Source organism: Haliotis asinina, chromosome 11, assembly GCF_037392515.1.
Source record: "Haliotis asinina isolate JCU_RB_2024 chromosome 11, JCU_Hal_asi_v2, whole genome shotgun sequence".
Classification (NCBI taxonomy): domain Eukaryota; kingdom Metazoa; phylum Mollusca; class Gastropoda; order Lepetellida; family Haliotidae; genus Haliotis; species Haliotis asinina.
The window spans coordinates 34,933,271-34,961,162 of NC_090290.1; the positions used below are offsets into that span (position 1 = coordinate 34,933,271).

Consider the following 27,892-nt stretch of genomic DNA (forward strand, 5'->3'; position numbering starts at 1 on the left):
ATTACAGCTCAGCTCTTTGAGACTATGTCTATGAGAGAGAATAACTGAGATTGAGCATGGTTTTATGCCACTTATAGCAATATTCCAGTGATATCAAAGTGGGGGACACCAGAAATGGGCTTCACATTTTGTACCCATGCGGGGAATCAAACCCAGGTAATTGGAGTGACGAGGGAACACTTTAGCCAAGAGGATATCCCCAGACCATAATTTGGAACTTCTAAATATGTAACAATGCTAATACAGGAGATCCATTGTTATAACAATCTTCAAACACAGGAATAACACAAGACAATTCACATTTGTCAGTTTTCAATCCCCATAGAAAGAACAGAAGAAACAAACAAGAATTCTACTACTTCGAATCACTTAATACGATATTAATTTCATTCCAAACATTCAGAGTTCTCTTTACTTCTCCAGTTCCTAAGGATGCCGGCATCAATCCCTCCTCTGCCTGCACCCCTCGACATATCCCACCGTTGATCAAGCCTATTTTGTTGCAGACACTAACACAGTCGCGCTTTGCCTACAGGGAAATTCCATCGAGGATCTATTTTTCTCTGCACTGCCTAAACAGACCCCCCCACTCTCACACGATTTCAACCAAGGTTAATTGACAACCGATTTAATCAGTGCTTTCCCCCTCCATACACACCTGGTGAAGAAAGCCTGCACTCACAGCTTCCTGGATGCTAACAAAGGTCAGAGAGCATGACATGGCGGCCATGTTGCTTGTCAGAGTGTTAACACGACCAGCAAAACTCACAAACAGGCCAAGCATCACTTCCCCTAGTCCCTTGCTGCCACCTGGTGCCAAACTACCATTTGGTGATTTCAGTTTGGGGGTGAAAGATTTGAATCAGTCGGTTCTTTTTCATGTAAAGAAAATGTAGTAGTACAAAAATGTTTGAGCAAACTGTCAAGGAATGTTTGAAATGTCAGGATATGTACACTGAAAGTGAAGAAATGTCAGGGGTGGACTCCTTCTTAAAGTTCCAACATTTTGCTCATATCTTTCATTTATGAGTGAGTAAGTGACTTCGGGTTTAAGGCCACAAACACATTAAAGTTCACACATTTCTTCCATTCCTTCCATTTATGTGAGTGAGTGAGTGAGTGAGTGAGTGAGTGAGTGAGTGAGTGAGTGAGTGAGTGAGTGAGTGAGTGAGTGAGTTTGGGTTTAAGGCCACTTTGAACAGTATTCCATGGAATATGCACCGACCACTTTAGTGAAACCAAGGTTTAGCTCTAACAAACCTAGAAACATTACGAGGCGAACCCACAACAATATGTCTCTGGCAAACTGCAGCACCTCAGTCAGCTGGGCCACTTCACTACCAACAGATGTGAAATTGATATGGCAGAGGAAAAAAAATCTACTTAATGAAACCCACGATACTATTTCCACTTTGGTGAAACCCACAGTATTAACGAATAAACCAAAGTATAAATGAAATCAGAATTAATATGTTAAGTGAAAATCAGATTTACTTACTGTTTGCAAACTGGTTTTATTATTTGTACTTTGATCATTTAAAAAGAAAATAACAAACTAAGACAATTTTATAACCAAGAACACAAAAACGTGTTGCCAAACTACGCGTTATCAGTGAAAATGGTCAGCACAACAGGACAAATCTAATATCAGCCTATCAGTATAGTGTAATCAGCTGACAGAAGAGACCTGATTTTTTTGTATGCAAGCCTATAACCACAAACCAATCAGATTATACGGATTCACTTGAAATATTTTTATTCCATACCGAACCTGATACCTTCAAATCATCATTGTTCTATGACTTGAGATAAAAGAAAATGGTTCACCAGTGACTGCTATGTCACATTCAAATCCTTGTCAACTGAAACGAGAAAAAACCACTACTGACTCTTTTTATTGAACCATACTGCAGTCATTGGATGTATTTTAAATCATGAGTTTTCAATTCTTACAAATCTGTTTGCCCTTAATGAAAAAACTGACACGATAAAGTTTGACAGTGATGGAGGCAATTTTCACCACGCGGCTGCCGGATTTACGAACATTTGTCAGCTGAAGTGAACAGCTTCACCCTGATGGAAGCTAGAATTTCCATGCAGGATAACATTAGCACAGCTTGATAACAAGAGTCTTCCATTTTGGAAGCCCTTTGCTGCCATGTTTAACCTTTACCCAACATCCAATAACAAACCAAAATTTGCTTCTGCCAAAGTTTGCTATTTTTCTCAAGAGGTGGTGCTATCATGCATACACACGGTGTCATATGATCCCTCTGACCTATGATAAGGGGAGTTTATATCCATCACACTCCGTAATTAGAACAATCCACAACAACATCCTTATTACAAGATTACGGTTTCAATAAATTCTTGGGTATGGTGCTTATTAGATCATCCTTGTTCAATCATGGCTTCTTATTCAAAACAAATGTAATAAAATGTACCATCAGTATGGATGCATAACAATTCTACATTCCAATCTCATATCTTAAGACAGACGCTGTTTCAAAACTAACATTGTAGAAAAAATTTATTTTAAATCTTGATCTAAATCTTGTAAGGATCATAAATTGAGGGCTATTTTGTATGAAGTCATGTGCTGTATTCATTACCCCAAAAATTCAGAAACATTCATGATCCCTTGTTTATTCATACAACAGAAGACAATTAATTCCTTTGCTGAAATCTCCATCCAATGAAAGAAAACCAACATCTATTACATTGTATTACGGCCAAAGACATATAAATGTCATGGGCATGTGATGAAATAATACGATTAAGCCATGTACAATCACTGAGCTGAGTTTTATCATTGCTACTACGTGCGTCGTTATTCATCATGGCTAATTAGGCTATTAATCATCTTCACAGCCTGCACATTGGAATAGGCAACCATCATCAATCATGGAATACTTACACCTACATAATAAATCTCATAAAAATAGATACTTATATGTCAACGTCAGAGTTTTTTGTCACATGATTATTATGAAACTATTAGGTGACTTGAAGAATCTTCAAGTCACAATCACGTGTATATTAAAGAACAAACTTCTAATCATGAACTGTAATTAAGCTAAACAACATTAATGCTAGTCAGTAATTTTCTGACAATATTGCGGAAGACACCATGAATGGCTTTACTTAGCAGTGACAATCTTAACACAGAAGTATGAGTGAGTGAGTTTAGTTTTACACCACAATCAGAAATATTGCAAGTGTGAGTAAGAGTTTAGTTTTACACCACAATCAGAAATATTCCAGCCATAGGGTGGCAGACTGTAAATAACTGAGTCTGGACCAGACAATCCAGAGATCAAATGTGTAGTGCTAAGGTAACCTTAAACAACAGCACATAGGACTGTTTCCATAAAACAATCTTCATACTTCAACAATCAAAAGTCCCACATTCAGACGAACACTTACGAATCAGACTTTCAGGACAGTTTTCGGGAAGTGTGCCCCTTGCTAATTTAAAAAACTGATCTTCGCGCTATATTTCTGTTATATGTCTATGCTGAACTATCAAAGTTAAAATAACCTTAGATCTAAGATTGTTCTGTGGCATGAGGTTCAAGCTTTTACAAGCAGACTTTGACCACTTGGCTGCCCCTTGGTGTATACAAGACTTGTAAACATAGCAGATGTTTGTCTGCAGGGTCTGAGGGTGATGACATGTTTGTATCCTGTATTGGTCCATGGGGAAGTTCCATGTGGTGTAATGTAATCCATTAGTAGGACGCTGGTCAAACATGTTCCTGTATGAGACCAGATGGTTGACATCAAAGTCTCAATACATATCAGTCTCAATGATAGATCTGGGGTTTGACACATGGCAGGTGTAGTGTATATATCATGCATGACATTGGTGTATATCTGATGTATGACATGTGGCATATGTAGTGTACATATTCCCCATGACATATGGTGTATATCTGATGTATGACATGTGGCATATGTAGTGTACATATTCCCCATGACATATGGTGTATATCTGATGTATGACATGTGGCATATGTAGTGTACATATTCCCCATGACATTGGTGTATATCTGATGTATGACATGTGGCATATGTAGTGTACATATTCCCCATGACATATGGTGTATATGCAGTGTACAGATATAGCATGTAAGACATATATGTGGTATATTTAGGAGATAAACATACTGTGTTGGGAAATCAGAGGTATACAACGAAACTATAATAGCTCTAAATTTGATTTAAAACCGAACGTGTAGCGTGAGATTTTAAATACAAAATTTAGAGCTATTATAATTTCGTTATATACCTCTGATTTTCCAACACAATACGTTTATCTCCATTCTACCATAACCGTGTTATTCAGATTTTAAACAAGTACATGATGTGTTTGAAAATCAGTGGTATATAATACCATATACCTCTGAATGACTTTGATTAACCAATCACAATCCAGTATTTACTGAAGTTATGGTAGAATTAATGAGTAGAGAGCCATCATAGTGGTAGACACAGGTTGAGTATTCCAACAAGCCACTGCTGTCAGACATGATTGATAGTGACATTATTTTGTGAGATTCTGCTACAGTGAATATATCCCCCAGACTGGCCTATTTATCTGCTCCAAACCTGCTATAATGACACACTGTAGTACATGTATAGTACACCTGCTACATACTGTTGTATTCATATAGTACATTTACTACTTACCCTAGTATTTACATGGTACACCTGCCATATACCATACCATTTACATGGTACACCTGCCATATACCATACCATTTACATGGTACACCTGCCATATACCATACCATTTACATAGTACACCTGCCATATACCATACCATTTACATAGTACACCTGCCATATACCATACCATTTACATAGTACACCTGCCATATACCATACCATTTACATAGTACACCTGCCATATACCATACCATTTACATAGTACACCTGCCATATACCATACCATTTACATAGTACACCTACTACTTACTGTAGTATATTCATAGTACATTGCAACATACTGTAGTATCCTCATAGTACATTGCTACAAACTGTAGTATTCACATAGTACCCTGCTATCTATTGTATTATTTACATGAAACACCTGCTACAAAAAAACTGTATTATTTATCTATATCACCTGCTACAGTCTGTACTGCAGATAACAAAGAATTGTAGTCTGTTTATAGTACACTCGCAAACTCTGAAACTACTAAATTGTTTTACAATTTATTTAACCTTACACGAAAAGAGCATTTTAGCAACAAAATTACCCTCTTATTCCGAAAGTTAGGTGTCTTTTACACAGACGAACTAGCAACAGTGACACTGACACTCCAAAGCCTACCACACATGTCTTGAAGTCGAAGGTGTAGAAATGCTTTAAGTAAACACTGAACATCTTCACCTGGGGTCACTTGACCTGGACACTGGACAATCAGCCAGTAAAAAGCCTGTGTTCACACACTTTGGTCATCTAACACTGTCGTAATTCCCCCACAAAGCTACTTCCCTCGTGTTACTGTAGTCAGCCATTTTAAACTTTTACAAATAGAAGGCGGACCTCTTAAGCTGCGATTAGTGCTCTCAATTAGACCTGTTTGCATTTGGATTTGTGGAAATTTGATCGTGCGATATGAAAACATTGTCCACAGGCATGCAGAACAGGAGAGGCATCGTTCACTACTGTGACAACACGCTTTAACCGTCGTTTAATGTGCTCAGTAGCTCAGGGATTTCAGCTCCAGACAGTATTGTACAGGAGATTAGTTGTGGGGTAAGTTCAATCTATCGAGTAAACCTGCAGACAGGTAGCTATCAGAACAACCACAATACTCGACAAACGATGTGTGTTTCTACTGTGTGGGGGATATTTATTGAGACTAAACTGGTTTCTAATCCAGCAGGTTTCTACTGGTTAAAGTAGCTGGGAATATATACAGAGAAAATTCTGACATGCCTGTATCATATCTAAAAATCCTACTTCCCTCCTCCATTTCACAAAATGGTTACAGGCGAGTTATTCTTATACCACAAGTTAACAAACACATTTTCTTAATATCTGTTCAAAATACAAGACAATGGCAGGTGAAAAAAGTCAGTTCATTAAAGATAACAAAAAACAGTTCACAAAGTCACAAACAGAATGATTCAGAACATATCGAAACCCTACCAGCTACAAACATAAAAAGGCATGGACATCAGTCAAAAGGTTTTTCAAAAGCAGAATTTCACACTTTGTTGTGAATGATCAACACACATTCTGTGAGTTTTTTAACATCAGGGAACAACATAAGGCTGTTTTCCTCAACAGTAAGGTGACATTTGTTAGGGATCTGTTGAGTCGGAACAGTCGTCTCGCGTTCCCTATCACACACAAACCCTACTGAGAAACAATACCACCAAACATGTGTCAACGCAACAAATATCTACAAGTCAGGGAAAAGTCAACTCATTTGTCTTCCTATGGCAGATACAGGAGGGGATTAAAAGAAATCTGCAGAAGAGGAATTGTCGCATAGTCATGATGATCTACAATGAGTGAGTGATAGAGTGAGTGATAGAGTGAGTGAAAGAGTGAGTGAGTGAGTCACAGTCTGCAAAATTACAGCTATCATACTCAAAAGAACTTAGAAACTACCACACTTCCACACTGATATAGTACAAATACCCTGACATTAAAGATGTAAAACATTCAACCATGAAAGAATCATGGAGCAATACTAACTGATACTATTTTAACTATAATTTGTTAAGGCTATTTCCATGAGATCCAATTAAGCAATTAAAATTGTGAGCAACATAACTCACAAAACAGTTTACCCACATTTTTGAAACTATTGTTGCAGCTGTCATGGCCATCAGTGACAAAAACTTTCAATCAAGTAAACCAGACCAATAATTTATGATCGGTTATTTTTTTCAGAACACTACTTATATGATGCAAATCTAGATAAAATTCATTTTTTTCATTAGTTCTACTGAGATAATTTTAGCTATGTCATTTGACATTAAAAATACAATTTTCAAGTGTATCTTGTAACACATATTGTAGTTAAGAAAATGAACAATTATGTTCTCACTATCAGTAATACTTTTCAATTTGAAATAATTGGCATCAGAAAGGTAACAACTAATTTGAAATACTTTTCAAACACAGTCCTAATTATACACCCTTCAAACCAAAGCCAATACATTTCAAACAAGTCAGAACATGTCACCATACAAAAGATTCAATTTGTTTTTCGCTATGTCTAGAAGTGTCTCCATTAGTTAGTCAACCATATGTGCCACTCAATAACAATCTACATGGCACAAGATGGATGACGACAAGACACACAGACAGACAAGATGGATGATGACAAGATGCACAGACAGAAAACAAGATGGCCGAACACTGCCCCCTGTGTTAGTAAACCATGGCAGCAGGTACACATACACCGATACTGACATGACTGACAGACATGGGGCTGATGGCCATCACAGATACACCTGTCGGAAGATAGTGTAAACATAATTCAGCCCTGAGACTTCTTCCAATCAGTGTTCATAGCTGGAACACTTTGTTAAAAGCCCTGTTTCCAAAAATGCACTCATCTCTCCAGCTGTCAAAACTCCTTCGTTTAAACATAGGTTTTGACAGTCGCAGCAATACTGAGTGCTTTCCTGAAAACCACTCAGAGTGGCACAGTTAAAGGAGCATTTTTCACCAAGAAGCACTTTCTTCGAACTCACTTCAACATTGGGATCTAACACAGCTGAGTTTGCCCTTACTTTGAACATTATTGCAGTCATATAACAGCATGTCAGATATAGAGGAAAGAATTCCGTTAGCATGCAGACACATTCTGTGCCACTGGACAAAACATCTTAATTAAGTGAGTGGTTCTGCGCTATTTTTACCAATATTTCAGCAATATCACAATGGGAGACACCAGAAATGGGCTTCACACATTGTATGCATGTGGGGAATTGAACCCAGGCATTGAGTGTCACAAGCAAACACTTTATCCACCAGGATACCCAAATGTCCTAGATCAAAATTAAGGTGATTCAGACATCTGGGCCCACACCAGCAGATCTAGCAGCACAAAGGGAAACAACTACATCAACAAACAACACAAAGTACTTAAGTGTGAAAAGGCCTTTCAAGGCACCTACCTACCTACCTACCTACCTACCAAAACCCACTCACCTACCTACCTCCCTACCTACCTACCTACCTACCCACTCACTCACTCACAATGGACCAAGGGTACTTCTAAATTACTCTTTCAATAGAAGTTCATGCAATATTTCAAGGCAACTTTGAAAAATGGACATTGTCAACACAAAATAAAATCTCCATCCATTCAAATGACAGTTACACCAGATGCCTTATGAAGAACACGAGGAGGACAATGTTTTGCTGTATGCATAAACATCACCAGGTACAAAAACGCCAGTAACTCACTTCGAACACACTGGTATGGAAGCAAACTGACACATGCCATGTCCACAAGATGTATCAAGTCTTCTGTAACTCACAGGTGATTATAACAGTTAGCTGGAATGTCACAAGATGTCACCAATACTTGCGTCCTGTATCAGAATCAGCACCCATAGAAGAATGAATGAGTTTTAGTTTTACACCGCATTTAGCAATATCCCAGCAATATCATGGCAATGGACACCATCAATGGGCTTCACACATTGTACCCACGTGGGGAATCGAACCCGTACCTTCGGTGTGACAATCAAATGCTTTAACCACTGGGCTACCCAACCGTGTTACCCATGGAAAAAATGTAAGATCTATATGTTGGTTCTGAATGTCAAAACTACGAAATACACTACATCAAAGGTGAGTCATAAAGAGAAATAAAGGTCAGAATATTCTTATAGTCTATCTCCCAGGCCTAAGGAAATAAAAATCAATATATATATATATATAAGCAACTCAGGAATCAGTCAGAAGGTTCTTAATCATAGGTTTTAAAATGTGGGTCGAAATAACCCATTGCTTGACATCCCAGTCCAGCATATTTTTCTGCTGGGTAAGCTAGTTTGTATATCATGCTGTACCAGAGTCTAGTTGACTTTTGAATAATAATTATGTTACTTATTTAAAAATCAACAGGAAAATGGACTGCATAGTGGGAAAACTATCAAGGCAAGTGATCTTAGATGTGCCAATTTGTACCCGAGCACACTAGCAACTTTAAAGTTATTTCACCCACTGAATGACTTCATTTTCCATGATTTGCTGCAAGTCAACAGTTTTGACTAAGCTGTTTCCTCTTTAAAGCCCTCGGGGTAATTTAGCATTAGGTCATCATATATCATGAAGTTATAGCACACGTGGAATAAAAGTTGCAACTCCCTGATACACCTTTCCATACTTTGCATGAGCCATTTCTCAACGACAGTAATTAAAGACGCTAACTGAGAATGATTGTTTTAATTGTTTCCTTAAGCACTGTCTCTTCAAACGGAATTCCTGTCATATCCAAGACAACGAACATTAATAATATTCATGAGTGGAATATTAATTGCTTCCTTTGACAAATGAAACAAACATAAACCTTACATTAAACATCGGCGTTCTCTCTGAATTCAGCTAAATGCCTACAGTTACCATAAAATGTCAAGCACGTACTTAAAACGCTGTGCTTTGACGTAAATGCTGTAAGAAAGGACGCTAGGCTAGGCGTCCACTTGAATCCACTCAAATGTTCATAGTGTACTGTATCTAAATCCTTGTGTACTGTTTCTAAGCCAGAAATTCCATTTTGTTTAGGCATTGGTTCTTCTGTGACAGGTTATCAGTGCCACTGGGAAAGATTTCTTTAAAATCTCCACAAGAGACATTCTAGAAGGGTATTTGAAATATGTTATTACAGTTGTACCCAGACTCAAACCTTGTACCATACAAAGCGTTTGCACCGAAAAGGAACCTGAATATTGGACAGATTGGAAAAACAAATTAGTTGTAGATGAATGTGTGTTGACATCTTGTATCATTCCGTGTTTGCGTCTATATAGGTGTTGAATTGTCCCAGGGACCTTTCAAAAGAGATCACAATGCTGAGACATTGTCCCATACTTTATTCCAAGTTAACAATAGTCTTCATGGTATGATAGCTTTGAATAACAGGGTCACCAGGTTATTGTGGAATATTAGCCTCATGTGTTGTATTTGTCTTAACAGTACCTACTCATGCTCGCATCAAAGTAAATTTACCAGTGTCGTGAAACAAAATGACAAACATGAAACATGCTTCTGATGAACATTATTGTCAAGATATGTAGTATGTCTCTCAGTCCCTGAACTACATTATTTTTCCCTTCTGCCAAATGCTTTCTGCAACGCTTTCTGTCCTTTCTGAAACAAGGGTGCATTCCTCAATCTCCAGGCACACTGAGGTTTCTTTAAAATTTAAATGGGTTCATGTGTTTCAATTAAATTTTAACATATTCAGAGACTAACCATTAGTCTATTAGAGATCAGGCGGTGTTGAATGTTATGGGATTTACTGACTGAGTTTGGTTTTATGCCACTCTTAGCCATATTCCGGCAGCATGGCCACAGGGGGACACAAGAAATGGGCTTCATTCATTGTACTCATATGGGGAATTGAACCTGGGCATTGAGTGTCACAAGCAAACACTTTATCCACTAGGATATCCCACTGCCCCTATTGTGGGATTACACCTGACATCCAGGTGATATGGAGGTGGGTTGAAGATGAAGATGGCTGTCAGTACTACTTCAAAGTAGAACCTAACGTTGGTGGTTTAGAAAAGCAAGAAATTCAGGGATGGCATTTGGACTTACTGATTTCTTCAGACAAGTCTTTGTCATGGGAACATTAAATAAATCATTCTTAACTTCACTTACCTGGTACACTGATGTTCACACACTGCCAAAACTCATCCTGCAAACAACAAATTAAACCTTGAGAAAAAAACGTCAAAATCGTCAAGTAAAAATGCATTGATAATCATATACTCTTCCAAAAAAGTAGGGGAACCAGAAATTTGAAGTCTGGTAGAAAGAAAACCCATTGAGGAACGTCACAATGACACCCATCTTGTGTATGCAGCATCAGTTCACATTATCACCACACGCAAACATAATGCATGGGAAGCATATGTACAACGTAGGATACTCCTACACGTGCACGGGGTGTCATTATGAATCTTGACGTTTTTCAGGCAGGTCGATAAATCACTGTAGACCATTTTTTCAGATAATTTTCTTGCACCTGTGCATGGTCAGGGTTGTTAGGGTCAAATCACACACTACTGACAGAAAATTGTAAACCTGAAATTTTCATGTCATACTCCAGTCACCTAACAAGGGGGATAACTGAACGAACAGCTTTGCTTTGAATTAAAAGCATGTGGTGATGCATTCTCAAAACTACCATTATTATTGTATAAACATTGATTCAATCCCATATATCATCCAATTTCGACAATTGTACATTGAAAGTATCGTTCCTCTACTTTTTTTGAAGAGCATATAATAAGCATCACTGAAACATGAAAATATACCAATAAACATGAGTCTACTCACAATGCTACCAACAGTTAAAAAGCATGTTTTTGCTTATGTCACTTTGACTGAATGCTTCTATGCACACTGGGAAAAAGGTTGGTTAACTTCAATGTCACTTGGTACTTTTCCGACTATACAGCGATTCCCTAGTAATGATACTGAAAACAACAGTACAACTATTTCAATACAAAGATGTCTGTGTTCATTATGCATGACAAGTGTGTTGTGGGTAAATCCCTGGTGCGTGAATCCAGAAGGAAATTATTTGTTTGTCTGTTCCAGACTCAATGATTTACAAATGTCATATAGCAAGAATATTGCTGTGTGCAGCAAAGAAACAGTTTACCTGAATTTCAATTATTTGTTTATGTGTTATTTAAAGCCACACTCAGCAATATTCCACCCGAATATTTGCTGGACTAGACAATCCACTGACAAAATGAGCATGAAACTTGGCTATGATAAAACAGGCCTATCAATGTAAACATTCCCACTGTGCAGAAAAATGCAGAAAAGCCCAGATCAATCATGGATGTAGCAACTTAAACATAATACCTTGCTACTGAAACAGTGAGAACGGCAACTTTAAATCACTGAAACGGGAAAAAAACTCTGAAAAGTGCGCAACTTCAATTTTGTGCATGCACATAAGAGCAAGATTCAACCAATGCCATTTTACAGTTTGAACAAAAGTTACATTCCCTTTTTTGAAGTATTTCTCTTGCGTTATTTGGCAGTTTTCATCATTATGCTCTGGGGTTCAGTTTTAAAAGCCACTAGCCACAGGGAAAGTGTCTTTAAGAAAGCAACATGGACTTTGATGTTAACTAATACTGGACTATTTATTGAGATGTGATAATAAGCAAAGAAAGATAACTCTCCTTTATTATCATAGTGAAATTTAATAGCCACATTCTGAGCGCATATAAGATGAAATCCATTTGCAGTTTCAAACCATAAGCGGAAATTATCTAGTAGTCCACGAACAAGTAAGTTACCATGATTTCATGGCTCGAAATGAAAACTGACTTGTCCTGGGTGTTGGGCGATGGGATTTCTTCACCCCTGATGCTTGTGTGCACACTTGTTCAGTATTTTTCCATTCATATGAAATGACTGACAGTAATTATTTTGACATATTCAATACATTTTCAATGGAGGAGACACAAGGTTGTTCAGAAATTTGACAGAAGCTCAAGCTGTCATGTGCATGCAGAGTAGCGGTCAATGTTCACTTCTGTAAAAATGTTGCAGTTTCAACTTTCACAATATTTCCTTACGATTTTTACTGGTACAGTAGCAAGGTTATATGCATATGTTGCTGTTTCTATGATTATTGAAGGCATTTGTACATTTTTCTGCACAGTGGGAAAGCTTTCCTTGGCAATACACCATACAATATGCACTTATAAGTTCTTAACCTTTTAAAATTAATCGCCATGAACTGATTGGTTTTTTTCTAAATCAAAAACCAGTCTACTGCTGCCTGATCAAAAATGCTCTCATGATACCGGTTACAAAACCTCCAGCTGAGCATTCATCTCTGAATAGAATCCTCCTAATAGAATTATACAATTACAAACTAGCTTGTAATCCCTCTGGCTGCAGGTCTAATGGAACACTGCAAAGATCTTGACAGAAATATTAATGACAGTTCAAGCGTAACCAATTTTGGTGATTTCAAATCACATACTCAAGTACAAATAAATCCCTTATGATCATTTCTTTCAATCAGCTAACAGAATGCAGCCATCAGTCATTATTTACTTCACATGTACCCTCTCAACCGTGCAACAAGACGCACTACAAAATCTATCTACATAGAAAACGTGATGATCTTAATTCAAACCTCTTACCATACAAACTACCTTAAAACTGCCTCTGAATTAGATGGGAAATCTACACACAGTAATTGTATCATGTAAATGAAGTTAGGTAAATGCACGCAAAATATGCTAGATTGGCTATCAGCTGGACATAGACTTAAGGCTCCAGGGACGGCACTCCCCTGGCACCAATAATAGTAGAAACCCATTTCCATTTAACAATTACCCTAAACGGCAGATGTATCTCGAGATAACTCAGAGTAACGAGCAACTTCTCGAGGAACTACAAGAATAAGGAGATCTGAATGATATTGACCAATCAATAGAAGGGATCAAGTCGGCTCACTGCTAATCAGGGAAGTGTGACCAACCAGGATGCAGACAGCTTTCGTCAATAAAACAGTTCCGCCATAATGGTCAGTGTTTTCAAAACAACCAACCATCATTTTGATTCTTGCAGTTAAAAGATTATAAGATTTGAACATCTTTGAATATAAAATATTGAATTTGTTCTTGAATGTCCTGCTCAATCTGAATGTTCTAATCTATATTCCCACATGTTCGTATCTAAAGATACAGGACTTTATGTCATGAGGTATCTTCTTCACCCTAAAAAGATCCATCATAAGATATTCTTCTACTCATATTATCCAACCCTAGAAAGAGCTCCTAACAGTAACACATCAACTCAGACAGTCATTCCACTTACAAAATCCAATTCTAGATCTTCATCCATCAACAAGATCCCACCCACAAGACTCCCCACATACCCACAAGACCTGGCCCCTGGCACCCCCTCCCTGCTACAAGATCCCACCCATGACTCCCCACCTACGGACAAGATCTGACTCCTGGCACTCCTCCCAGCTACAAGATCCCACACATCACTCCCCACCTACCCGCAAGATCTGACTCCTGGCACCCATCTCAGCTACAAGATCCCACCCATGACTCCCCACAGGATCTGACTCCTGGCACCCCTACCAGCCACAAGATCCCACCCATGACTCCCCACCTACCCACAAAATCTGATTCCTGGTACCCTTCCCAGCTACAAGATCCCACACATCACTCCCCACCTACCCGCAAGATCTGACTCTGGCACCCCTCTCAGCTACAAGATCCCACCCATGACTCCCCACATACCCACAGGATCTGACTCCTGGCACCCCTACCAGCTACAAGATCCCACCCATGACTCCCCACCTACGGACAAGATCTGACTCCTAGCAGTCCTCCCAGCTACAAGATCCCACACATCACTCCCCACCTACCCGCAAGATCTGACTCTGGCACCCCTCTCAGCTACAAGATCCCACCCATGACTCCCCACATACCCACAGGATCTGACTCCTGGCACCCCTACCAGCCACAAGATCCCACCCATGACTCCCCACCTACCCACAAAATCTGATTCCTGGTACCCTTCCCAGCTACAAGATCCCACACATCACTCCCCACCTACCCACAAGATCTGGCTCCTGGCACCCCTCCCAGCTATAAGATTCCACCCTTTCCCCTACTCACCAGGTCATATGGACAGTGCTCGGCCGCCGTCAACACCTGCTTCATCTGCTGGACATACGTCCCCTCCCTCAGCAACTGCAACACCAAGCACAAAATCAGCACTAAGAGTAAGACACACATGCCCTGCAACTGTCAACACCAGGAAAAGTTAGTTTGACAAAGTTATATACAACTCAAACAAAGTCAAAGAACATCCAATTCATACTGGTGGTATTTCGATTACTATAAATAATCGAAGATTGGTCACATTGACCGAAACAACCAAGCATTTTCTCATAACCAAAACATAAACGATCCGGGAACTACTGCATTAGTGTTCAAAGCACTTGATGATGGAACATATCTTAGAAACTGTTGAGGCCTGAAAATATGTTTAATTCTTGGAAAACTCACTTAACTAACTGAAAATCATGATTGAATATTTGTTGAAGACCCAAGGATGTTTATGTTTATGAAAGATTAGTCATTAACCTAAAGCAGCAAGTTGTATCACGTTAAAATTATCTGCAACAACAACCTGGAAAGGAAAATCTGAAAACTGATGCTAACCAAATTTTATCGATGATTGTTCATTAGTCAAAGTGCAACAATCATCAATTGTGATATTTGAACCAATTCCCAACTCTGGTTCATAAATATTAGATTGTTAATAATGTTGAAGAACTGATTTTTTCAAATTATTACAATTCAATTTATAATGTCATGTTCTTAAACTTCTTTATAGTAGTTAATAATGGTCAAACCATCAGTGAGTGAATTTAGTTTTATGCTGCAGTAAGCAATATTCCATCTATGCGGAGGTGCTCTGTAAATAACCAACTCTGGACAAGACAATCCAGTGATCAACTGCTGTTGGGATACGATTATGTGTGTTAGTCAAACAAAGTCAAACAGCACAAGATATGAATTAAAGACCATGCACAATTGTTTTCACAATGCTTTAAACAATCAGTTTTTTTCATCAGCATATTTTGAATTCACATTTTCAATTTTGATAACCTTTAGCTATCCATTTTGGTCAAGCTTTAGATTCATGTATAATCTATTATAACATTCAACAGAACAACAGAAATTCACAAAATTTCACAAATGGGAACTGAAATTAATTTTATTAGAACTCTGTCTTTTTTTTCGCTCCATCAAGCCTGTTAACTAATTTCAGTAATGAAAAAATACTTCAAAGGTCAGTCGTGAAGTAAGTAGTTCTCGATTTGTCATCTTTTCTATTTTCATTTCACTAGACTGACATGACTTTAAACAACAGCTATAAGACATGCCTTATATACTTTCTACCTTAGGGTTTCCCTTATTATTCCAGTAAGTGAGTGAGTATGGTTTACGCCACTTTTAGCAATTTTCAAACTGTGAAGGTCCGGGGCAGAATAGGCCTTCGGCAACCCATGCTTGTCATAAAAGGCAAACCTGTTTGTCGTACGAGGCAGGTAAAGGAACTGGGTGGTCAGGCTTACTGACATAGTTGACACGTCATCGGTTCCCATTTGCGCAGATCGAAGCTCATGCTTTTGATCACTGGATTGTCTGGTCCAGACTCGATTATTTACAGAACTTAACTCACTCAATTACTCAACCAAGTAATTGGGTATAATTTCTGTTGGCATTGCTTCATTATAAAGTGTCAAAGAGTATATGTCATTCTTTCATTCATTCATTCATTCATTCTTTTCCTCAAACTACTAATCAGCCATGGAATGTCATATCATTCCTAGTTTGAAGGAAAGGCAATGATCAGATGATGAAAGTCTTTTAGTCGTAAGTATGGTTTTCATGAAGGAAGCGAGTTTAGATAGGCCTTGGGACAAGTGAACACTTTAACCACTAGGCTACCCCACCACTACAGTTTTTATAAAGATGTGAGATACCATGTTCATAGCAGGCACCATTTGTGATGCTGTGACTATGCTCAAACTAATACAAAATACTTGCTGCTGATAGAAAATATATAATTATATATATGCTGATATAAGAATATACACTTGGTAATAATTCCTCCACAAACTGACGCTGATAAATCAGAGTGCACATCTCCCTTCGCCATAAGAAAATTGTCTATATTTTCAAAATCTCTTGCAAACATCCACATGCATTTTGTTCCACTAGTAATTACATTTCACTTTCTTCTCTTGTAACAAAACCCCCCATCCAAGAATAACAATGGCCGATTCTATGGAGCAGGAGGAAGCGCCTGACACTGAATATCGTAAACAAAGTTGTGAGTAACACCGAGGCTGGTAGATGTCTCGAACAATGCTGACTCCCCCATCACGAACCAACTTATATATCAAAGCCTGATTTTGTTCAGTTATTAACACCTCAGGTAGATCTCCACCTGTCTTCTTCTAGGGACAGACCCATACATCTCAGGCCACAACTTTCTTAATCTCCTCACTATAAAGCCAATCAAGGTAAACACATTAAAAATAGGTTTCAGCCACAAATAAATGAACTTAAACCCTGGACTCGTATCTTATGAATGCCTTGACAGTTGTATAATTTCAACAACAGGAGCCTATCTAATAATACACAGTTCCCAAACTATGTGTTATATTGAGGGGGCACTTTGTGACAACCCCCAACAACTGGGACAGAAATGGTTGTTTAGTTCCAGGCTTCAAGCTCTTTGAAGTGGCCTCTCTACTTTCATTTATCATCATTAAGAAATGATAGGGCTTGCAGACTCTGCTAGCCTGTATTAATTATTATCACCAAATCCTGGCCCCAAGATAAGACACTGAAAAACTGCCACCAGGGGTCACTGCGGATCAATTAGAATTGCAAGTAGGGTGAAATGCCTCTCCTAAGATTGAGTCTGGTGTGGTAAAGAAACTTAACCCTTTCATCCCCTTGATTCTATGGTGGAGCCGGCCTATCTTTGATCACAAAGTCTGGAAATCCATTACAAGGGTTGGAAGGTTAATGTGGAAATAGTGTAACACAATTACGAGAAAGTTATGAATATTCTAGTTTGAAATTTCAAATTGGAATCACAAGAAACTTGATTTTGGGAAAAAAGAAACATTTTTGCAATAAATTGGATAATTTTCTTTTGTTGTATTGCGGTTGTACAACGATACGAAGATACAATGCTTTGAATAACTGGAATATTCATCCCTAATTTCAAACATGAAACGGAGCTCTTATCAGCATGGATGAATGCTTCTAAAATCACACATTTCATTAATAAACATCAATCGTGGATGTTTACAGCTCGCCATGGCCTTCGCAAATAAATCATTTTGATCAGAGTTCACAGGTGAGTGAGCCGAAATATGATAAGTAGAGTCTTAACTTGCACAATTGATTTCTTGTAATCCAATACACCAACCACAAATGTCCCACGAAAGTCAACATCACACAGTTTTATCTTGATCGATGTCTATACCAAGACTTGGCTAACAAAACTACAGAAACAGTTGACATTCCCTACCCTCAAGCTAACAACACCATGGCCAGAGAATATGAACAAGCAGATCATAAAACCATGAGTGACTGCTGGTATTCCACTTGTACCTATATTTATGGCTGTTAGGGACTATATTCTTCCGCAGTTAATCAGTTATTTGTCTTATGCAAGTATGCATAAGTCTCTTGTACATGTTCTCCAGGTAATGTTTAGATGCTAAGGGTCATTACGAAGCCAAGGCAAGAGAATGTCTTACCTCAACCTGATTCAATGCTCAAATTCTTTCCCAAAATTGTTTAAAAACTTTCCATTTTTGATTAAGAAAGTTGTTACTCATGCCTTGTTTTTGTAGAGGTAATTTGTATTTTCCAATATCAAGACAAATACAGAAGATACTTTTTGGTCAGTTTTATATCACTGCTGTGAATTAATTTTGGGAGAAGATGAACAGTAAAAGGAGATAAAATAATCTAAAATTTCAACATATATAATTTGTCAACTTTTGTTAGAGTCTTGGGTAACTTTCCAGATAAAGTAGTAATCCCTCCATAGATATTTTAGTTCACACAATTTGTCAAGCTTAAAATAGAAAAATCAGGACAACAGGTGTCATTAGGACCTGTAAGAGAGGAAACAGTGTTAGTGTCCATGTGATACACAGCCAAAACAAATACACCCAAAACAGTCCATGCAAGGTCAGAATTAGTAAATCTAGATGACCACAGTTTGTTACAGTTTCAGGAAAGAAGAAAGGTTCTTTTCATTTCATTTTATGAGCATAATTCAAGAACCAATTTGTCTGTAAACATTTTTCATTTCAGAGACTAGGTATGAGTCAAAGCTGTCAGAAACAAATGGTTATAAGTAACGTTTCCAAACCACGTCATCAACACACAAAATGACACCATGAAGATCCGAAGTAACCCATGCTTGTCATAAGAAGCGACTAGAAGGATCAGGTGCTCGGGTTTGCTGAATTGGTTGCCAAATGTCATCATATCCCAGTTGTGTAGATGTGTGTGATGTTGATCACTGGATTGTCTGGTCCAGACGTGATTATTTACCAACTGCCGCCATAAGGCTTGAATATTGCTGAGTGCAATGTTCAACATAAACCAATCAGCTCATCTACGGACTATGTACAAACCCCAAGCAACCCAACCAGAACTTCCCAGCATTCAAGCTGACAACCAGTATTATTCATTTTCCGATTCCCTTAGCATTGTGTCATTATGTTAAGAAAATGTATAGGGTGAGATTTCATGTTTATCTGTGACTCAAACCATCACTATATCCTGTTGTGGACAGACGTATGCAAATCATTATGAAACTGGTATTCAAGCCCATGTTTGGGTCTGTCACATCCAAGCCTTGCAGCCATCACCTACAGCTTCTACAACAGCTGCGCCAACTGTGGCACCTCAACCTCTTGGCCTGAGTTTATGTCACCTCTTGCAGTATGTGTTGTTTTACCCTTGAATGGCCATTGAAGACCCAGGTGAGAATGGTATCCGGTGGTCAAGCCTGCTGACTTGATTGAGACATGCCAATGTATCGCGTAATGGAGAAGATTAATGCTCATGCTGTTGATCACTGGAATATGGCTGAGTGCAGCATAAAACTAGAGAGACAGATAGACACTGACAGACTGTGACTGACTGACTGTCTGACTCACTGACTCACTGGCTCACTGACTGACTAACTGACTACACTTCTCTCACTACACGTGAATGAGAGTCACACAATTCTCTGATCTTGTTTGTGTTAAAAAAAACTGCCAACTCATAATTTTAAAACAATATTCGATCAGTCATGTTTGGTCATTCAAATGCCATCACTCTTTCTTGTCTTGATTCCTGGCACCATCTCTCACACCACCACATCAATTCCGGCCAAATCTCCACATCTTAGAACCAGCATTGTTGAGAAAAGCCATATCCGAGAGGTCCCACAATATTTGACTGAGCACAGTGTTGTGTTGAACAAAGGGCTATGCTGATGCAAAGGATAACATCTAATGTATTCTTCCCAACACTTCAAGACCAAAAGGCAATTGATCATGTGACCTTGATATAGATCACATGACCTCGGTGGGGATCAAATTACATGGCGACAGCTAAGATATTGGTGGTGGTGTTCCGGGTGCGAGGTTACCCGCCAGCTTAATCTGACATGCAGTCACAACAGTCACACTCGGTGTCAGAAGATACTCCCAGAATTCCCTCACATCCAGAAAGAAACAACCGATGAACGGCATGATCCTCCGAAAATCAGGCAGCTGAGCCCAATAATTGGAGAGATTACGGAGTAATCATGAACTTCACGACTCGGCAAAAAAAGCTTAAAAATTGAATAATCCTTTAACTTCGATTTTCAATCCCTTTCTTGGAATTAAGAAAATAATCAAATCAGAAACTTTAGCTGTGTGATCTTGCACTAATAAGGGAGTACACATTTTCATTTTTTTTCTATGAAATTATGATTTTTTTACATAAAATAAAGGAAAGAAAGAAATTTCAACTAGAAAAACAAAAGTTAAAAAGCACAAAACAAGATGAACTGAATTACATGCAAAGCGCATTTCATTGTGAAAATGGCCACTTGATTAGCATTTCACTATAAAGGTCAACAATACTGTAGGGTATTCACAAAAGTTGTCAGTGAAAAGGAAATCAAAACCTTTGCATGTATTATTTTAGTCTCAGTGATACAAAGAGGTCTCTGTGGTTGCTGTACCTTAACTTTATCCAGCAGCTCTTTTTTTCCCCTTTCTGATCAAGCATATCAAATTGCCTTTGTTTTAGAAGTCGATGAAACTTCAAAGAAAATATAGACTTTCAATCCATTTATCAATTAACATTTAAAAACTGGGTCAGTGTGTGTTGGATTCAAGTACTGTGTGAGTAGGTATTAAAACATACATATATTCTACTCCTAATTATTGAAATATTATAAGAGAGATCCAATGAAAACATTTTATCTAGAAAAAAACTGTAAATTTCAACATTGTGAAAATAAAGTTGTAATAGAAACATTGTGTTAAATCGAGCACACTTGCTGATCAATGCTTAGTTTCCAAAAACAAAATTTTCAAACATGGTTATAAAAGAGTAACAGATAAAAAATGTACCATGCTCAAAACTATTTTAATATTCCTCCACTTTACAGAGAAAATGAGACAATAAATAATGCAAATAGATTATTTTTTTTTCGCTCATTCTGACGTCAAAAGCATGTTTTTGGGTTTTTTTCAGTTTTGAGATACATTTCCTTGAAATATGCTGAATCTCTTAAATCTAACTTGTGCAAATAGCTTTTATAACCTTGAGGTCCTAGCACAGACAGGAACAAGTTTTGGATATTCATCAAATGCAAAAATGCATGGTCTGGAGGCCAACCTGGGCTTTTAGATGACTGGACAGGTTTAATGCTCAAGGTGCGTCTCATAGAATATAAATCTATCAAGAGAAACAGTATAGTTCACATCTTACAATTGTTAGTTCATATCCCCAGAGACTGCAAAGAACTGCCATGTGGAATAAACATTAGTACTCAGAGATATCTGAAATCTTTCTGCAGCCAGGGCTGAAATACATGGAAGTACAATACTTAACTGATTCAACAGATGCTCCCCATGTGGTAAAGTCTACCTGATATTTGTTGAGGGGAAAATAGTATCCAGTTCTGCAAACAGCTTAACATGTTTTGTCCCAAATGTTCCCATAATGTGAATGTGAGGTGCTCTTTAGCTTAGAACATGAGAAGTTTGTTTCTTAATTACTATATTATTGGGACTTAGAATATACAAAACAAAACAGTTCTTCATGGGTTGGGCCAATCTCTAAGCGTGGTTTCCCTGTCAACTAGATAAGGTCAATATCTCATCTTGTTGAAACATAATCTGAGAAACTACATTCCATGTCCAATTCAAAAAATTTAAAATGGTTCGAAAAATCTTCAGTAATTTGTAATCAACCATAAATTTTGACAACTCATTAAGATATGTTCCAGGTCAAATAAATGTTTCTTGTTTAAAATAAAATTCCGGATGATTCCAGCTACATGATGATGGATAAATGATCGGACCAAATAATCCAGTGATCGATATCATTGCTTGGTACAGAGGTGACATGATTACATGTAATAGGTCACCAAGCGTGACCCTCAGATCCATTCACTGACCACTTACAGCTGGTATGGTTGCTGGATTCCTACATTCTCATCCTGCTATATATGATAAGACAGGTTAAAGAACCAAGCTATGATTTACATGTGCTATATATGATGAGACTGGTTATACTATGCGTGCGTGCATGCATGCATGCATGCTTGAGTGAGTGCATAACTTTAGGTTTAAGCCAGACTTAGCAATATTCCAGCTATATGACAACTGTCTGTAAATAATTGAGTCTGGACCAGACAACCCAGTTGTCAACCAATGACATGTGTCAACTAAGTCAGAAAGCCTGAACACCTGAACCTGTTAGTCACCTCTTACGACAAGCACGGTCGCCATTTATGGCTAGTATGGGTTGGTGCTTGCGAGCATGCATGTGAGAGCAAGCAAGCAAGTATGGTTTCTAGCTTTACACACTGTATGCTTGTGAGGAATCGAACCCAGGTATTCCCTATGATGAGCGGACACTTAACCATTACGTGATCCTCCCGCCCCACAGACAAGTTACAAAAACAAGCTATAACCTATACATTTTGGACAGGTTACAGAAACAAGATATAACCAACATGTGCTCTATATGACTGGACAGGTTGCAGAAACAAGATACACCCAATATATCATCATCAGGTTATAGAAACAAGATATAACAAATATATCTTCATCAGGTTACAGAAACAAGATATAACCAATATATCTTCATCAGGTTACAGAAACAGGATATAACCAATATATCTTCGGTCTGGTTACAGAAACAAGACATAACCAACATGTGCTATATGACTGGACAGGTTGCAGAAACAAGCTTTCAGAGTTTTCACACCACAATGTTGAAGGTTTTGCTAGCACAAGGCACCTGGTCACGGAGATGTGAAAAGAGACACGTGGTAATCCACCATCAAAAGCCGGCCCTGGCCGAGTCTACAGGGTACATGGCCTCCACAATGCCTCTCACTGGGACAAAAAGTCGAATCAATACCTGCCAATTAGTCTTTGTCCAGAGCGTTCTCAGGACACTAAACTGTAACAAGGACACCTACTGATTTGACACAGAGCAGCACCAGGGTCTCTTGTATGAGACTGTCAGAGTGGCTAGGACGTACTCACTTTCACTATAGGTAGCGCTGTGTCCGGCTTAGGAAAAAATAATCCCTTCAACTAATGGAAATATGTCCTAATCCTACTTTTCAAAATAATATGACCTGGATTTCTTGAACAGTTCATGAGAATACAATCTTTCTGATTCTGGAAACACAAAAATCTCATGAATATTTTCATGTCTTAAACAGTTAACAATCAAAATTTCTCTGATTAATAAAAACACTATCATGTTCTGAACAATTATGTCTGTTCTTGGAAATTTGCAATCATAAAAATACATATTGTCATTTCATATTATCTTGAATCTCATCTTTTGAGATTGTGGAAAATACACAATGTCTTTGAAATTTCGAAATGAGGAAAAATCAAAATTTCTCTCAAAATATGTTTTTTTTCTGAATTAAGTGAACACGTGACCTCAGTTTTCCGTCAAAGTAAGATTAACAAGCTTTGACATAATAACCGAATACTCTCTGAACCCAACTCACATTGCATAACAAATAACTAAAATAATCTCTAAACCCAATTCATACTGCATAATGAACAGATATTCTTCCTCTCTTGTACAAAGTCAAATGACAAAATACTGAACACAACAGCTGGAATACATAATGCTACTGATGTTGCTGCTGTTGTTGCTGCTGTTGTTGCTGCTGCTGCTTCACAAGATTAACCAATTACATAGTGACTTAACAGCCCAGCTCTATAACATGATGCGTCCCATTAATACCAATGATGTACTAGAAATCCCACAATATGATATATTCAACATCAGCAACGGTCTTAAAGGGTGTTTTGCTCAGGCAATTTGGCAGTCCCAGGTAATATGGACATGAAAAAAAATCAATTTATCTGACGTTTCAAACTGGATAACATATGATAATCTATCAATAAATGGACATCTTGAAAACAGCATGCCTCAGTCTTGCACAAATCGAACTAGGATCTAAGATCACTAACAGGGATGGATTGTTCACAGATTTTTCTAAACCAAAGTGAAACAGCTGATTTAGGCCTCTTCAGTAAGACTGAAACTTAAGAATTTGGAAAATTTCAAAAGACATGACAGGAGTAAGGGCTGTGACCTGTGACCTTGCTGTAGGTTCTAGTAACATTGGTTAAGGACAAAAAATATCATTAGAACTATGTTCAGAGGACAGTGGAGGAAACAATGGTATCTGGAATAGGTCGGCACCACATTTCAAGGGTCAGTTGGGTAATCGGAACCATAACATTTTTTTTAGGCCTAACTCCAATGCCTCACAAGACACGACAACTTTGTTAACTCTACACTCACTCTTCACACAGTGATTGATACAAAATGAATTAAATCACACTCTAATAGGAAAGTGACAATGATGTCCGATATTTCATCACCTGTTCCTGCATCCAAGCATGTCTCAGTTACCAACAGAATTAAGTGGCAGCAAAAACAACTTTATATGTTACGAAAACCTACAGCTGTCACCCCTCCACCCAAACCAAGATACACCCACACCTACACACACCCATCCACAACCCACACACATAGCCAACCAACCCATGAGAGAACATGCCCTTCAGACCCCATTGAGGTTTTAACATGCACATGCTGTCACTGAAGGAATTCACAACCATGTAAAAATCGGTGGACGCCAGAGATTATTAAATTTTTCATTTCATCCTGCGGCAACTGATTAATACCGAACATATCTGTAATAATGAAAAGTGACACGTACGCCCTCTGGTGTCAATGGTTATCTGCCATATTCAACCCTCCTCTGTCCCATCTTTCCTATTCTTTTTCCGATATGGATTCCTTTAAAGGCGGATGAAGAGTGATAATGACTCTCAGTAATGCTAATATCGTAAGTTGCAATACTACATTTTATCCCATTGTGCTCCGGCCAATCAGGATGCCTTTCTAACCAGGGAAGACTCCTGTTTGTCACGGGCCAAATCTCATTAAGATGTCAGCCGGGGCTCAGTTTGAAGAATGACGCTCTTGATTGACACTCGTTCGTTTACTTAAGATTTGTCAACACTGAAATTATGCGTTATCTTGCGGTATTTGTTGAATGAAAATGTTATTAATCAATATGTATTTTCTATATTGCTGTAACAAGTACAGGGTGGAAAAGCCCACTGGGGAACACTGACATGCGGACGAAGAGTATAGAAACAAATGTCTTCTCTCTTTGTAGGCATAGCTGCAATATTAGCTTATCAAACTCATCTATTGTGTCTCATCTCAACATGATTGAACCTCATCTTCAAAAGACATAGCCACAAGGTCATGTAAAAATTTTAGTGACCTATGGTTTATCTAAAGACACAGTTTGCCCTAGACTGAAAAAAGTCCCAGAAACAAATGCATCTTAATTGAAATATCAATCTAAAAGTTGACAAATAAACAAAATGAAAAAAAAGCCCTGAACAGTGTTTAATTTCCGTCTGGAGACTTTTGACTTGCCCAATCAGCCATTTTCTAATTCATCACTTGCGTATATATACGTGACACAAGTTTAGAAATAATTCATTGCCCGATGTCACAGTCCAGTGCTGTCTTTTTTTCCTATTTTTTTTTTCTGTGTCAGGCAAGTAAATTTGTATATCACACTGTACCAGTGTCTATTTGACTCTCAAATGTTAGTATGATGCTGATTGAAGATATCAAACATAAAAATCGGTTGGTATAGAGGAAAAATTATCAGGGCAAGTGATTTTCCATGTGCCACTGTACAGAAGTATACTAAAGATTGCTCTGATTATATAAAGAAAAGGATTAAAGTCCTAGCACCACATGTCTGTCTATATGTCAAAATCCAAGTTGGCATCTTTTTCTGTTGTAAAACAAACAGATAACAGACCACTTGCAACACAAATAAATTGTGAACTCCTGCTCAGACTGGCATAAAATAATATTTAGTCACCCCTTTAATGCCCCTCATGTTTCTGTTGGCTCTCTATTAGTAACCAGAATTGTGTCAAAAAAGGACCAGCAGGAAAGGGCCTCACAGATTGTAACTCAAGGAGAATTAAAACCATTTCTTCTGCACAGCATCCTAACACTTCCACGATTCACCTACCCGATGCCCTTGAACTGACAAGAAGCGTAAAGATGAGATCTACATTTCCTTGAGTGTCACAGATGAATGCTCCAGTTCACTGTCGCTTTGGATAAATTACGTCTTCCCTCATATAAACTATAACACAACTCATAAAGGATGCGAGAACATTCTCCGAATCCCTGTCCAACTTGAACTACAAATTATTGGTACATATTTATGCCCTGTCTATGTAGTTTCACACTGGAAGATAATTTATGAGGCGAGATTTCCTTACAAGTCCTCGACCTGTCAGCCTGCACTACAAAACCTGTAAATAACGAGATGGAATAAAAACACGTCTGAAATCCAGAAAATGTTAAAACATCAGGAACGTGTTTCCAAGGTTGCTACAATGAGGGTGCCATGTTTGATGTGTCTTACAGTGAGACTTACAACTCATATATCATTCTCCGCAAGAATCTACCAGATGCAAGACCGAGTTTGTCAATAGAGCAATGCAAAACGAAAATTCAAATTCAATTTTGCGTACCCTATTACTAGCCCTCACATAAAATAACCTTTTTAAAACAATGGAAATTTTTACCAGTTTGACACAGTGTCCTGTTACAAGATCTTATGAAAACTTGTTTTGCTTTTACTGGTACAAAAAGTTTAAACATCAAGAAAACAAAACCCCAATGAAACTTAGTGTCAAGCTTTGAGTTTCCAAACATCAGTCACAAACAACAAACATCTGAAGAATCACAGTTTTGAATTGTGAACTAACATCATGATTTGCGTCAGTAAACATGAGTGAGTGAGTGAGTGGCTGTGTGAGGAATGCCCTCAGTTGTGTAAGGGTTTAGCTATTGCCCCCTTTAATGTCATAAGTCTTGAAGCATGATCAAAACGAGGCTCAAACCCATTATGACAGGATCATTGATTACACAAGGGAGGAAACTCTGGACACTGAAATGCCGCTACTTAGATGAGTGGGTCAAAATATGCATGGATCAGAATTTATCAGTTTCATAATGAATAAAAGAACATATGCACTATGTCATGGTATGAAAATCAATACAATGAAAAATTTAGCAAGGACAAAGTCCCTCTCTAATTTTTTGCTTACAAAACAAATAACTTCATCCTGCCAGGGGCAGTAATAGTGTTGGGAACTGGTTGAAATTTAACAATTGATAGTTGCTTCATTACCAACAAGCAATTATAGAAAAAAAATGGTTAGCATCATTTTTCAGATTTTCCAGTTAGCTTGTTAATGTTA

General features: G+C 38.0%; 1 protein-coding gene across 1 annotated transcript in view; it reads right to left on the reverse strand.

Moving 5' to 3' along the window:
• LOC137255198 (reversion-inducing cysteine-rich protein with Kazal motifs-like) overlaps positions 1–27,892 on the reverse strand; it is a 97,421-nt gene that overhangs the window by 60,480 nt on the left and 9,049 nt on the right. The window contains exons 3-4 of the mRNA XM_067792608.1: positions 14,886–14,960; positions 10,870–10,906 (exon numbers count right to left, since the gene is read on the reverse strand). Coding sequence (XP_067648709.1) covers positions 10,870–10,906; positions 14,886–14,960 — 112 coding nt within the window. The remainder of the gene's footprint in view (positions 1–10,869; positions 10,907–14,885; positions 14,961–27,892) is intronic.